This window comes from Cyprinodon variegatus, unplaced genomic scaffold (genome assembly GCF_000732505.1).
Source record: "Cyprinodon variegatus isolate N-32 unplaced genomic scaffold, C_variegatus-1.0 Scaffold185, whole genome shotgun sequence".
NCBI classification, from domain to species: Eukaryota; Metazoa; Chordata; class Actinopteri; order Cyprinodontiformes; family Cyprinodontidae; genus Cyprinodon; species Cyprinodon variegatus.
This window is the reverse complement of record NW_015150638.1, coordinates 160,116-175,876: the sequence shown is the minus strand read 5'-3', so window position 1 is coordinate 175,876 and position 15,761 is coordinate 160,116. Positions and strand designations below refer to the sequence as shown.

The window sequence follows — 15,761 nt, the reverse complement described above, 5'->3', positions numbered from 1 at the left end:
ACTTGAAATGTATTTAAAAAAAACTATAAACTAGTAATTTGGCCTAGAGTGAAGTCAGACATCAATTTACTGTGTTAAAACTTTACTATGGGTTCACACATACCAGCCACATGCTAAAAAAATGGAAACATTTCTGGGCTATTAACAATGGAAACATTTAAAACAATAGGTGATAAAAGACAGTTATTTTTTTTTTTTTTTTTTAATCTGTCACCTCGTCAGTTAAGAGTTTCCTTTATGTGAGCCTCTGTGCATGAGGGATGACGCCTCAATGGGCAGTCAGCAGTTAGGGTTCAAAAAGGAAAACAGCAGCCTGTGAGCTCCTGTTTGTGTGAAAACCAAGGCTACCCAGCTCTGTATCAAGTGCCATTGTTTTGGTAATAGTAAACCTGGGGCACTTGCCAGGAGGCATTAGTCATTCATCTAACAAGTTCCACAAAGCAAACCACAAAGTGCTCCACTGTTGACTTCCTCTTATTGAATTATGAGCACAAAAGCAAATTTTCAAGTATCATGGAGCAGTGGAGAAACTTTCTAACGAGTAGGTACCTGAAGTATGGCTGACGTGCCTGTTTGTCACAGGAGAATGGGTGGGGAGATTTAGGGGAGACGGGTGAAAAGGGGAGTGGGAGGGGATTAGGGCGGGGTGCAATTATTTAGCAGGCCTGCAATACAACATGATCTCTAATTACCCACAAAGCAAAGTGTAACCCTAGCCACAGATAAGACTGCATTATCGGGCTTAATAAAACGTGACCATCACTCAATTTCATTCCCTTTCCCTGTCTAACTGCCACAAACACTTGTTTCTGCCTAGGACATATTACTTGCAGGGCTTACTGCACCCTTCACTGTTAAGCTGAAGCAAGTACAGTACATCATTTATTTCTGGAGTCTATTTATTTCGCTACAATAAAATAAGAGATTTTTTTTAAACTAAAATGATTATTTTTTCATTAAACAAATGAACAGTTAAAGCCTGACCTCATTCAAAACATTCCAATATACTCAGATCGCTGAAACAAATAATAAAAGACACGTTACCTGTTACTTTTACTCTTTTGCTTTTAAAGCAATCCTTCAACACCCAAATATTTTTTACCGTATATTCTTTATGGGACCCCATTACTTTGTTTAGGTATGTTTAAGCAAAAAAGAAAAAAAACTTTAAGAAGAATTCAGAAATGAAGTTAAATAAACATATGTGACAACTCCAGGGCAATTTGCATTCGCCAAGTACCAACATACTGTATCATGTACCAACATAATTTGGATTGACAGTGGAGTACTCTAACAATTAATGAATAACTATAAACTATATAAACACTATGAACATTAACTTATTAAAAAAATTAATAAAATAATGTTTTCTGACTTGAAATTTCTAGCCATTTTTAGCAGATGAGGGAGCTGGTTCTGTTAGAGCCAGCTGAGTCAAATGGAACATGAGAGATTATGAAATCTGATCGACCCAACATAACTGAGCAGGGTCTACGTCAGGAGTAGGCAACGTCTGTCCTTCAGTACCACTGTCCTGCTGCTTTTGCATGCTTCCCTGCTCAAACACACCTGAAAATAATGGCTAAATTACATCCTCGGTATGTGTAAGTTTAGCAGAGACTTGACTATTAACCCTTTATTTGTTTAAGGGTTGTTGAAACAGAGACACATTAACTACCCCTGATCTAGGTGAATATGCCTCTTTGTCTTCTCCCATTTTCAATCTAAGCAATACAAAATCAGTTTATCTTTAAGTGACAGGGGTAATTTGATAAAGTCGTTTTACATTTGAAGCTTTATTTAAGCATGTATATTCTGCACAAAGCTAAAGAATCACAATTCTTCCACTTTCACCACTATGGTATGGCAATATTCAAACAAAAGCAAGCACAAATATGCTCACACATACATTATATATTTGTTTGGCGCATGTGGGTTGTGGCAGTTAAATGCTGCTTTGGTTTTTCACTAGAGTCTACTGTGTCATTAACAATTCTATATAAAGCTCCCTGAAAGTTTCCCTTTCCTGTGTGTTAACAAATGTGCAGAACCACCCTGAGGTCGTTGAAACTTTGTTAACACACAGAATGCCCTCAATAGCCTAACACGTTGACAATATGTCAAGCTTAAAAAAATAAATTAAAAAAAACTACTGTTGTTTTCCCTCACTTGTTTTTCTAAGCAACATCACTCACTGGCATGGCAACATAAGCAACTTCAAACTGAACCGGTTGACAACACAAACAGAAGGCCACTTTTTTTTTGCCCCTACTCCTGTTTTCAACCCTTACAGTCATCTTGAGTCTTGCAGCCTTAATTTTTTCATGGCTTCTCTTAGTTAGTAACATTTGTGTTACACTGATTGAAAACCTTAAAAAATAACATGGATGTTAACAAAATGATTGTACTCTTACTACTTTGCGTCACGCCTTACTCTCTATCCATCGTGAGTGATTACAGAGCTCATTATTAGCTCTGAGAGGAAGAATGAGCCTACAGTTTGATTACCTCAGTGACTCTGTGGGCAACCACAGTGGGGTGACTGTATTGGACATAGACAATTATAGCCTCCCATAAGCAATTATATTTGCCTGTTATATATGAGATAATAAACACACACACTTGACAGAAGAAGGGTGGAGGAGATAGTCACAGATTAGACGTAAAAGATTTAATTCAGAAACATATAGATATACATGGAAATTTCTCACAATAAAAATGCGTGCTTGTATTGTAATTTACTTTAAGTGTTCATGGCAATTTATGTTCTGGATTCACCTTCTTTAATTGAGATCAATTGGCACAGATTAAGACAGCTGTCAAAACATTTGTTTGACTCATATTTGTAATGTTTTACAGGGACAAATCAGATCATTTAGTCTGAGTTTTATTTTGCTGAGTTAACTTTTTCATAGATATTGGGATATAAAAGAAACATCAGGAGAATAATATTTGTAAAGGATATTCAGTAAATAACAAATGAAGGAACAAGACTTAAATGCCTGCCAAGGAACTTTTAAATCATGGCCTTTGGTGTTTGCACAGGACATACCTCAGGAAGCTGAGATAACTGGGAATGTTTGTCCAGCTTTCTGACTTCACCACGCTTCAATATATACAATTTTTACATGAGTATGGATACAGTCCAGTTTTTCTCACAGTATAATTGTGCATCTATGTATTCTTATTTAGAGTACAAAATGTAACCCTGAACTCTACCCCCGCAGCAGACATATCCTTCAACAGGGTTGTCCAGATGTTAAACATGGATGAATGTTTTTTTATATAAAATTTTTTCATTTTCAAGAAGTCGGCCATATTCACTTACCAAAACTTCATCCTTGTGATCACAAACTAAAGTGATATTTTCGCTGTGCCAAAAAAAAAATTAAGAGTACAGTTCAGAATTAACATTGAGCAGCACAAAATGATATCAATTTTGGATCTGAAACATGTCAGAGGGTCAGACTGAGTTATTTTCAAAGAGCTGCAGGTTAAAGGATAGGCACTCGATAATATTCTCATTTGCAAGTTATCAAGAGATACAGGTCACCTTGCAAATGTAGGAGGAAAGTCTTTCAATTGGTTCAGAAAAAGTCCTTCCTGCTAGCATAGATGTGCAAAATACAACCTGAATCTCAACTAATACCAGGGTCAAGCCTGAATTGCATCATCTAATACCTGTGGTCTCAAACCCCCATCTGCTAGAGCCGCTGTCCTGACATAGCTTTAAGAAATGAATGGCTCTTTTCTCACCCTCTGCAAAACTTTAGTGGCAGGCTAAGGGGATGATTTTTTTATATAGGAGAAAGGACCAGTCTAAAGACTGAAGGACAGTGGCTCTTGAAGACTCGATTTGGATATACAGTGATTTTCATGAATTTGTGTCTTGCAAAGAACCACCCTGCTGCTGACACATAACTTAACATTATTTGAAATAAACTAAAAGCTAGTATAAGGCCTTGATATAAATATCTGTGTTTTAGGCTTGACAGTCTTTTCATATTCAAGTATTTTATTTTGAAGTAAGAAAGGAAGTAGTTCTTTATCTCCCATGTGCTACCAAATCAACTACTAATCTTTGAAATCTCTGCTCATTACGAGGGTCAGTCTAGGGATCTGTTAAGTTCTCTTTCTTCATCTTCTGTTAAAATATGAAGAGTACTTTAACACCCTAGTGGAAGGCTTTGGCTGACTAATGTAGACTCCCTCTGTTGGTGTGGCAGGTCTTAATTATGTTAACAGACACTAAGGGGGGGGTACACTGGTACCCACAATGAGAAAGCAGCTTGTTACTGTCATGGCCAATAATTAGCACAAAGAGCAATACCCATCCCATCATTAACACACACACATTCATATGTCAATTCAAAATGAAATTCTTATATCAGACATCAAAAACAATATTTACAAGGTAAAACAAAGAGATGCAAGCTATTTGAATGGTGAAAAAGTGATTAATAATCATGCTTGTGGACCAGGTGTCCTATCTATATTCATGTTTTTTCTGTCCTCTGTATATCATTATGGCTGTTCTCCAAAATATTTAATACATGAGTATAAAAGAAACAAAATCTAAAAAAAAAACATATGATTAGTTTGACAAAATAAGAAAAATAACAATAATAAAGCAAATAAAGTAAGGAAATGTTTGGACCTAAAACAGGCTTACTGAGTCAGCCAATCTCAAAGCCTGTTGCAGTTTTATTGAAATGTTTTCAAATGCTTGGAATCCCCATTAAAATCTCCCCTGTGTGCCGATGCAGGGAGAATACGATTTAGTGGCTGGTTTTGCTCTGCCCTGCTCACAGTGTGTCACCGGCCCTTACTGTGGTATGCATGGCCTTCCTCTGCACAGGGCTTTGAAAGCAATTGTGATTGTGACTCCATAGTCAGCAAAACGCTTGAATGCTCCAGAGTTAGCATGCCCAGTCAGAGATACAAATACGCACAAGCTGAAGCACACACACATCTACAGCGTCCCAAACGGGGCCACTGATTACTTCAACCCATTTGATTCTCGCTTATCCCTTCATTCTCCCCCTCTGCCCGTCTGTCACATACCACAGAGTTTGTCATTAGCTAATAGTGAAAACACAACTCACCATGAATGTACACTGCAGCCAACATTACAGGGATTGCTGATTTTCATCAGCCACGTTCAAGCTCTCAGTGTATTAAAAATAACTCTTGCATGTTGGAAAATCAAACAATAAATAATGTTGTCTGTGTTTATTCAAAAGGTTGTTTCACTTGAGGATGATCGCTTAATGGAAAGTGGTTGGACGCAATGACAAAAGGTAATTCGACCTTTGCATGGCTGAGCTGTAATAAAAAATAAAACTGTGATAAGGCATGCAAATGGAGCACGTCATTCCCCTGCTTATCTAAGGCAGAGGAGACCACCAACTAACAAAGACAGCCCTTCAGTTATGTTTTTTCCTTGCAGATATCGGTTGTTGGGATGATATATGAGCTGGGTGGGGCGTAAGTGTATAAACACAGGCCCTCCTCTGTCTGCACTCTATCCTTTTGCTGTACTGTAGGCAAGCACCTCACCCCAGCTGCAGCAGTCAGCACTGTTTGATTAAGGTATTCAAATAAAGGAGCAGGCACCATGTTCCTATTTCACAGAGCAAACCAGAGCTGTTCTGTGAAGTAGCCAAAGTACAAATACAGTTTGACATGTTATGAGACAATACATATGTGTTTACTTTAAATGCTTCCCATCACACTCAACCTCTGCATGTGTTAGGAGTGTAACAAGATCTTGCGGTAAAAGAACCTCCAATATTAAAACACCACAAATTTCAAAGTCGGGTCTGTCTTGCAAAATGCTATCCAGTTTTACTTTTTAATCCACGCATACTACTGGCTCTGATATAAAGGCAAGTACTTTATACAACCTATATCTAGGGGTGGGCGAAAAAAATAATCACTTTGATCATAATTTATACAAGGCAACACGTTCAGAATTCTGTCAAAAGAACAATTCTAAAAATATTCTACTTGATTTGCACAATTTTGCAAGAGTGAGTCATGTACTATTTACATTTCATAAGAAAATATATTAGTCTAAGTCATTGGTATCGAAACTTTTGCAAGTTGGGCCAAAACTACCAAGAATTCTAAACTCATATACCCACCTGTTAGAGCCAGCTTTTAGCTGCCTTATGAAGGTGTGTCAAACACTGTGTATGCATGAAGTCACAGGATGTTTGTGGTTCTATGATGGTATTATAAGCAAAGGTAAATGTAGTGAATAAAACAATAGACACTTATTCTGAATATTTTCAATCCAATCCAATGAAATCTTCCTCTTCAGAAATTAAAATGTTTTCAGTCTGCATTAACCACCTGTGCAGTAGGCCAAATTCTGATTATTTTTAGAGAGCAGGCAGCTGCCATACAAACTAATTTAATGGGAAACAACTTTTTGACATCCCTACTTTGAACATCTCTTTTCTAAATGTTCTTTGTCCCACAATGTTTCATGCAAAAAACAGAACAAAAGAACTATAACAATGTCCTATAAAAAACAGTTTTTAAAGCCTATGCTGATACCAATTATTTATACATCACTCTAACCAATCCCTGTTATGGGCTGCACATTTTTTGAGACTGACTCTTTAAGCCTATATTGCTTTCTCTTCCTCCATTTAGATGATGAAACAAATGAAACAATGGAAACGTTAAATGGAACAAATAAAAGTTATACAAGCCTCAGTCTAAACAGAGAAAACATTTATTGACTAATCAAAAAAAAAACATTAACAATGGAAAGTAAATGCAGGGAGCAGCAATGTATGCATCTAATGTGAACTCAAGGCATGGCTGCTAAATGCACTACTGGAATTAGTGAATGCATGTACGTATCAGCCAAAGTAGATTTAAGAAAAAAATACTGATATTGGCGGACTAATATATCAGTCTATCTCTAATTAGAACTCAGTTATAGTTTTTCTAATTATTTTTTAGTAAGAATAGTAATATTGTTATTACTACAACTAGCAGTAATAGTAAAATTAGAGTTAAGGTTTTTAATGAATATATATACCAAAATTAATAGATCCTATCCGGAATTGATCAATAGCTCTCAGGTAAAAGTTGCAGCCTGATACACAACACATCCAGGATTTACAATGCTGTTACAACAATAAAAAATATACAATGTAAGCTCCCCAAATTTGCTTTAAAATATGCTTTCTTAAGTTCAAAGTGTAGTTTATATGCATAGGGCTCTTATTTTGAAAGTCTGAAGTAAAGTTCCAGCAACTCTATTGTAGATACATCGATTTATCGGCTGGACGATTTTAGTGTCTGGCTCATTAATTGGCATCAGCCAAAATTCCAGCGTTTTATTTTCAATACACTGTCACAATTACAGAGCAACGCATTTAACCCATCCCCTTAGGGAGCAGTGTGCTGCCCGGGGAGTGTGGGGGTTAAGGGTGTTTGCTCAGGGACCCAGAGTGGCAGTCCACTGCAGTCAAATGGGGCTTGAGCTCAGAACCTCAGGATTCCAAGCACAAAGCCCTAACCACTAGGCCACACCCCGAAAGTAGCCATTAGCGTGAAGGGTCTTGCCTAAGGACCCACAGTGGTAGCTCATTCCTCTGAGCTGAGATAGGAACCCAGGCTTCCTGTTTGCAGGACGGTTGCCTTACCACTTCAGCCAGCCAGCCGCAAAATGCCACCGATGTCCCTCCCGTCCTGAGTGCAAGGCAGCTCCGAGCAGCACCTCCCTGACTGAGCTCTCTTTGCATGTATTTAGCTGTAATGCTGTTTGAACGTTTTAAAGAATTGCTACTTAAATCTAGTTTAGTCCCTTGTGTTCATTGAAGGATGGAACTTTTCATTTGCTTGTAAATATGACAAATTTATATTTCTGAGGTGTTTTTGTGAACGAGTATTCAAATTGAATCAGATACAAAACACCTCCCATTAGCCAGAGTGTTTTCGCTTTTATTCATATGCAGCCACTTGTTTTAATTTTTAAATGCTCATCTGTAGAATTGTAGTTACCAAAACACATAAAGTTATAAATATTAATTTCACAGGTAGGGCGAAACAATCAGGTGTGGAGCCACTTAATGAAGGATGTAACAGGTGTTGGACGCTGCATCTGCAGCGTTAGAGTTAGTCAGGTCTCCAGCACCAGTAAGGCAAAAAAATCACCTCAAATTTGTGGCCATATCTACATCAGCGCCCCAATTATTTTGTAGTAATAGTCTTATATTGACACTGCTCAAATTAAACTAGCTTATTTTAGTTCTATAGTTTTATGTTCTGTTTCTTTGTCTTGAATATCTTTTGGTTGTTATGAGAATTTGAGTTGGACTACAGTTTCCGTGTATGTCTATGTTTAGTTTGTTTAATATTCTGACCAATATATATTGGATATCGGCAAATATCTGATACTGGCCAATATATTGGATAATTTTTTTTTAAAGCCCCCAATATTGATATCAGTATCGGCTTTCCATCCCATATCCCATATCGGTCGGGCTCTATACTCTATTGACACTATAGAATAAAGACTCATCAAACAGCTTCAGCTTTGCAAAACTTTAACTAAGGGGATCCTTTATTACAATGGATCTGGTAACAACTAAACATCAGCTACCGCTCTGAAAATCCAAAGTTCCTGCCGAAGGTTTACTCCTCTAGTGTCATCTGCTAGCCTTCTAGTATTTACAAGAGGGTGTGAGGCTTAAAGTTTGATCGAAAATAAACTTATTTTAACTGTACAGTAACCCATTATATGTTTAGTGTAAAATTGACTGTCCGGTTATATGAAGAAGTCATCTAAGGAAAATGGCCAAGCACTAATGTATATAACTTCAAACAGTAATTATTATGCTAGATAAGATTAGTTAACTCAAGCTCTATTTCGAAATTAATCATCTTCAAAGAATAATTGCAAAAGTCAGATCTAAACATAACACAATGCATTAAATAGCCATTCATTTGAACACTCTTCTCATTTTTATCCTGCTTGGAAATGCAAAAAAAAATATTTTTGAATGTAGAAAAAAAAGCATTAATATGGCAAAGTCAAACCTAAACTGAAATATTAAAGCTAAAAATAAAAACAAATAAAAAATAAAAACAAAAAAGGAAAACAAAACTGGGATGGTTAATAGTAAAATTTTTCAAGTGATTTCAGTATTTTATGTTTTTTTCTCTCATGAACTAGATGCTTGGTCACACCCCTGAGCATGTATGTATATCTAATGCTGGAAGCAATAAAACCTGCTACTGTAAGTTTTGCATCACTGTCATAGCAAAATGCTTCTATAATGCTATCATTTCATGTAATTTCCAGTCAGATGTGGAGGAGCACAACAGCTACACCGGCATTCATAGTCACTGTGAAAAAAAGAGTTTTGAAATCTACTCAAGTAGAAATCTTCGTGGTTATTTATAGATCTCTGTACATCATTTCAATCTGCACTTTAAGTGTGTCATCACTGCTCTTTTCAAGCAGCACTTTTTGGTATTCTTACCTTTTTAAGTGCTTAGCAGAGAAGAAACTCTTAAAAAGAGTGAACAAGTAAAATTATTTATCTCTATAAACATCTGACATCAAAAACTGAACAAAGTTCACGTTTCCTTCCTGTAAGACTTTTTTTTGTTGTCGATCATGGACAAGGTAGAGAAGCTAAAGGAAACGATTTATGCAACTGCAGGTAATCAGAGCAAATATTACACAGTAATAGCAGTTGATTACAATGGGCAGTTAGAACAGTTGAACTCAAAATGTCTAAACAAGCACTGTGATGATGCTTGAGAGCATGAAAACGGCATGTGCTGGTTGGAAGTCAAATAAACTTTTTAATAAGTGCAAAAAAGATCAAAAATTTTTTAGTAATTTGAAAACTGGTGGTATAAAATGCAATTTTTTTCTTGTACAGTTTATATGACTCATATTAAGACTTTAGCAACATCATAACAGGAAATGGAGAAATGTTTTCACACATTGTCAATTAGTTGCAGTATCGACTCTTTAAAAAAAAAAAAAAAAAAGCTTTTTTTTATTAGAATATAAGGTTTTAACATACATTGGTGATAACTTAAACACCATTATAGGTACTCAGAATAGATTCAAATGAACACATTTGTAATGCACAATATATCAGCATTTAAATCATATTTGTAACATAACATATTCTTTCTAACATATTGTATTGACCTAATATGTTGAAGTGGGCAGATATTAATAACCAATATTTATCTCCATCCAGTTGCTGCTTATGCTCTAGAAGTGGGGGTTAGGGACTGTGTGTGCTTGGGAATAGGACTGGGGGAGCGGGAGGGGTTACCACAACCATATTCCTTTGGCCATATGATGCAGTGTAATCAGTGGAGTGTGGAGTGTTTAACTAAAGGGGAGGGAAATACATACAATAGGTGAATATCCATCATCAGTTATAAAAGCAGCATTACTATTGACTGTCAATATTATATTTTCCTATGGTGCATCCCAGAATTGAATAGAATAGAATATTAATCCAGTGAGTAAGTGATATTGTTAGGTGTAGTATCCATTATCAGAAATGAAGGAATGATGCAGACGCTTGAACAGCTGCTTCTGCACAGTCTAATAATTTCTGATAACAAACACCTTGAAGGACATTATACTGCTTTTATTACGTTCCTTTAAAAAAAAGACATAAAAACAACTATTTACACCTTAATGGTGTTTTTTTTACTGTTAAAATTGTATGTTTTTCACATGCAGTGTCAGAGTGGACTATTAAATAGCTTTTGTTGTGCATATCAGCCCTTTGACTGACGTCTAGACCACGCCCCCTAAGCTAGTTACACTGAAATGTGTTAAAATTACGCTGAAATTAGGCCAATACACTGGCTTTTAATGAGATAAATGTTGGCAAAACAGTATATTTGAAGATATTTGCCTCCTTATTTGCATGTAACCAAGAAAAAAGCACTGTGAAAACGTGAACGACGCTCCCTTCAGATTTTGTCAAACAGTCAACCAAGTACTTGAAGGCACGTGAACAAATGATCTTCCAACCCACCAGCAGACAGAGGGCGGCTTTGAAAGTAAGGTTGAAGTGACCGGGTTCGGAGGGATTTACAAACGGCTGGTCTGTCAAGCTTAACCAACCAATAGTCAAAGGGGTTTTATTGTTTACATAATAAAACGCAGCATTCCTTCACCGGTGCACAGCCATGTTAATTTGGCTGCAGATAGATCACAGCAAAGTTTCTGGGTCAATCTGATAGTTCTCATATAAAATGGGAGATACAAACATTACCTCTAACAGAATATATTTGGATGACTAAATATACTAAAACTACACACATCCACTACTTGCAAGGTAATTATGATCTCAGCCAAGAACAACAGAAAGAACAGCTGCTGATGGCTACTTATTTATCTGTGAAGTTTGAACATGGATGTGAGAATTACATTATCCCCAAACTAACCATGCTCAAAATGACTACTAAATATTCTGTCACAAATATCAATATAGTTTTACTGTTCAATATTAGCGATACCAACTGAAATTGCCTTTATTTGCATTGTATTTACTTCAACATGTTGCTAATGTAACATTGTGATTTTTATCTTCTTGGAAGATAAGCCATTGACCCTAATGTAAGATCTCTCTCCAAAGACTGTCCTGTAGTATCCACCTTTGTATGAACTCTAACCAGTTTCCCTGTACCTTTTAAAGGGGCCCATAGTATGATACATCCACCATCTTGTTTCCCTGTGGTGCAGGTGTGTGTTTTTAATGTTATGTATTGTTTTAATTTCTTAACACTTACCCACAGCTGGACTCTATTGCCTTATTAGGGATACCAGAGTTAGTTGCAATATATTTTATTTATGTAAAGTGGGCTTAACATAAATGCAGGCCTCATAATTAAAGGTTGTATTTATTTCTCCATTATTTTTCCATGCAGTTCCATGCAAAGTTTTACTTGACACGTTTTCTACTAACTAATTGTATGTCATTAAAAAACAGCAAAGTGGAATAAAGTTTATAGATGTAACCCTAAAAAATGTGGGAACGATAACTTTTTATTTTATTTTTTTCTTCTTTATATAAAATAAAGACTTAAGTGAAAAAAAGCATCATTAGTACTGTCTGTAATATTGCCACTTTTGGAAACCTAAGACAATAGTCAAATGGTTATTGTTATTAAGGGTTTTATACACATCAATTTTGAATATATTGCTTTTTTACTAATAGTTCTGTACGCGCAGAATGGAGCTTCCATGTCCTACCAGTGCATGTGTGCGTTCTCTCTGGGTACTCCGGCTTCCTCCCACAGTCCAAACACACGACTGTAAGGTTAATTGGCTTCTCTAAATTGAGTGTGTGTGTGCATGATTGTGTCTTTGTGTGTCTCTGTGTTGCCCTGCAACAGACTAGTGACCTGTCCAGAGAAAGGCACCAGTACCACTGCGACCCTGACAGGACTAAGCGGAATAAAATTGATTGAATGGATAAAATATCTGCATGAATATGAAAGGTCAGGTATTAAAGAAATACCTCAAAGTGGTTATTAGCCTCTGGTCTAATCCCAGCTTCACTAGCGGACCTGTGCAGAATTGATAAACTTACAAACCAAGTCTGTCTTAGATAATATGCAGCAAACACATGTGATCCATACATGCAGTACCAACAAGACAAATCACACGTCTGTTTTCTGCCTATGTCAGTTTGACAAGTGTTCTCAGACAGAAACTTGACCTTGTTCACTGTGTTAACAGGACACCAAAAGGCTTCCCGCTGGTCTCATTTGCATTGTTAGTGAAGCTACTTAGTGTTACATGTGTGATGATAGAAAATTTCTGCTCCTTCTGCAGAAAAAAATCCCACAGCAAAGAGAGTAGAGTGGGTTTTAATTATTTAACGAAACACTTGTCATTTCTTAAGGAAGCTACACTTCAGTGCCAGCACTAGTGGTTAGAGTCACTTTCTCTCTCACAGAAGCTCTTTATATCATCCAATATCTAGTGGCTTTGTTTCCAGGATTCATGCACTCTGCATAGATAGCAGCGTATTCTTGGGATTATCCACATAGAGGATGATCCTAATTCGCTTGACCTACAAAAAGATAGCCTCAGCTTGTGTCATCCATTCATGTGTCACAGGTAAAAAAAAAAAACTTCCCTGATCACTGAAAGTTTTAAGTTGCACTTATTTCACATATAATGAGAGCAAAGTGCGACTTGACAGCATGGTTTATTTTTCATGACCCGAAAGCTGGAGATTTTGATTACGGGATTGTTCTGTTCGGTTAGAGATTTTCCAGTGCCCACACAGTGAAAGGCAAACATCCCCTACTGACTTCTGCATCATTCCCTCCTCTCAAACACTCAAGAGCTATGTTTAATCTGCAGAGGAGAAAACTCTGAACCATTTTTAATCTCATACCAACTTCAGAGAGCAGGTCAGCATCTGTAGGGCCCAAGGATTTAATCCTACAGCCACGGTAAGCGATGAAAACAATAATGTCAAATTCAAGCTACATTTATAAATAGTGAGTTAAGCTATTGTCACTTTATATCCAAATTACATATATAAGGATTTTGTGAAGCTTTGTTTGCGTTACATCTGATCTCTAGGTTTTAGGATTTTTTTTTTCTTAAATTTCTTAATTTAACTGCAAGAAAAGTATATATCAATAAACATTTGTTCACGTTTTATATTGTAAGCACAAACTTTAATGTATACTATTGTGGATCAATGCAAATACGTATGATGAGATGATGATACTTTTGTTTTAAATTTTAATGTAGTTTACGTTGAGAATAAAATCCAAAGCTGGAAGCATAGAAGTGGCAGCCTCATGCTGTGGGGATGCATTTCCCACTTAAAGTACAGCGGTTCTATAAAGACTATCTGTAATGTATTAGGAGTATTCTTCAGCAAATCTTTATTGTGAATTATTAAATTAATCAGGTAAATTTATTTAAGAAGACAACTGCTGTTTTCTAAGCCACCTGCGCTGCATCGGTGGATCAGCGCAGTTCAAAAACCTCAAGTTGACATAGCTGAGCGAAAAACCTTTCAACTGTGTTTGTCTGGTTACAGATAAATGAACTGTGCATTAAAGGAACACGTCTATATAACCACCAAAACGCATGTGGTAAAGCAGACATGAAAAGACAGATAGACAACATAATGCTGGACCGGACAGCCCGGTCTGTATGGAATATATGAATATATATGATTATTTCCCTTTGCCATGTAAGGTATGGGATATGCCAGGCCAGTTCGCTGCGCAACGTCCACAGGGAACATAAGTATTATGAAAGGCAAGAGGAACAGAAAAGTTGAAAAACACAAATATTTCAAATTCAATTAGAAACAATTAATTTCTGCAAAAATAATAACAGTTTAAGTCTTAGTTCAAACTGATCCACGACACTTTTAATTGCAGACACCTGACATTAATTTGCAAAAGCGCGCATAAAAGCATCCGTTAGAAGTGCGCGGCTGTTACAGGATGTGTTGTTTTCTTCCTTACAGACAAGTGGTACATAGAGGATTACAGTGCACGGCTGTTTATTTACCTTGTTCGAGTGGTAATAGTCCAAGGAGTTCAGGCAACTTGGATCAGTCGGCAGGGAGCAAGAACCCACATTTGCCGGGGGCGCAGGATAAAATCTCACGTCCATCTCAGGCTGAGCGAGACTGAAGGCATGAAATCACTTTCGGCGTGTTTCACTGACTGTTTGGTTATATACGGCGCCAAAGCTGGAGGAAATGGTAGTAAATATAAATACTAAAAAAAAATAAAAATATAATAATGATAAACTGGAAAGAAAAAACAAGTGCAGGAGTTTTTCTCGGTGAACTGTGTTCTTCAGATTCGTACTTCGGCAACAAATCTGCTGATGCGCAGTCCTCCTTCAGAGCCAGGATGCGTAACAGACTCACTCACTCACTCTAAACGGATAGTGCAAATTCATTGGTGGTACGCACGTGTTGGCCAAACAATGCAAAGCTCCAACTTAAATCCTGTTTTGTGAGGTTGTATTTTTTTTTCACGACTTAAAACAATTCAAACAGTCCCACAGACGTCCTCTGGTGCTTCCTCCACTGCTATCAGCACTCCATACAGGCTTTGTTATGGAGCAGCATATTCTTGCATTGGTTCCAGTACAGAAGTGGTTAGACTTCCCTCTGCCATGCGACCTCTGCCGATAATAAACGGGAAAGAGGAACGGAGGGAGCATAGAGGGGGGGGAGGGGAGATTGGTGGCTGCCTTGGCAACCGCTCTCCTTTCTGCAACTGCGCGCCTCTGATTAGCTGAAAATGTAGTAGTGTGCACGACTGTGCATTATAAAGCGCACTCTGCTTCCACCAGGGCTTCATAAAGGCTTCCATTTGGGTTATTGTGCCAAGGTGGATGGGAGGAGGTGGCACAAAGTCTCTCTTTTTAGTCTGAACGTGTTGCAATGGATTTTCTTCTCCCGTTTTGATTTTAAGTGCAGACCATTAACTTTTAATCAACATAACAACCAATAAGTAATTTAATGTCATTAAACTGCAAGGTGAAACAACCATCTTAACTTCTGCATGATTAGTTTATGCAGTTAGAGAGTCTGTTTATTAAAAGTATGTGGATAAGCATTTAAAAACTTTATTTACACCTGAAATATGTGCAACATTACCAGGAGTGAGCACAGGAATTATTTTTTTTAAGACTAGAGGAAATTTGAGGAGGAGAATTTTTTAATTGTGTATCTTTTTTGTTGTAAATCCAA

General features: G+C 37.0%; 1 protein-coding gene across 2 annotated transcripts in view; it reads right to left on the bottom strand.

Annotated features, from left to right (window-relative positions):
• Positions 1-15,199, bottom strand: part of LOC107087503 (thymocyte selection-associated high mobility group box protein TOX-like) — a 112,090-nt gene extending 96,891 nt beyond the window's left edge. Inside the window, exon 1 of one of the 2 annotated variants that reach the window (XM_015379105.1) lies at positions 14,564-15,199. In XM_015379105.1, the coding sequence (XP_015234591.1) occupies positions 14,564-14,668 (105 nt within the window). In that variant the 5' untranslated portion in view covers positions 14,669-15,199. The remainder of the gene's footprint in view (positions 1-14,563) is intronic. The other variant, XM_015379107.1, reaches the window with a different exon arrangement.
• Positions 15,200-15,761: the final 562 nt, after the last annotated feature.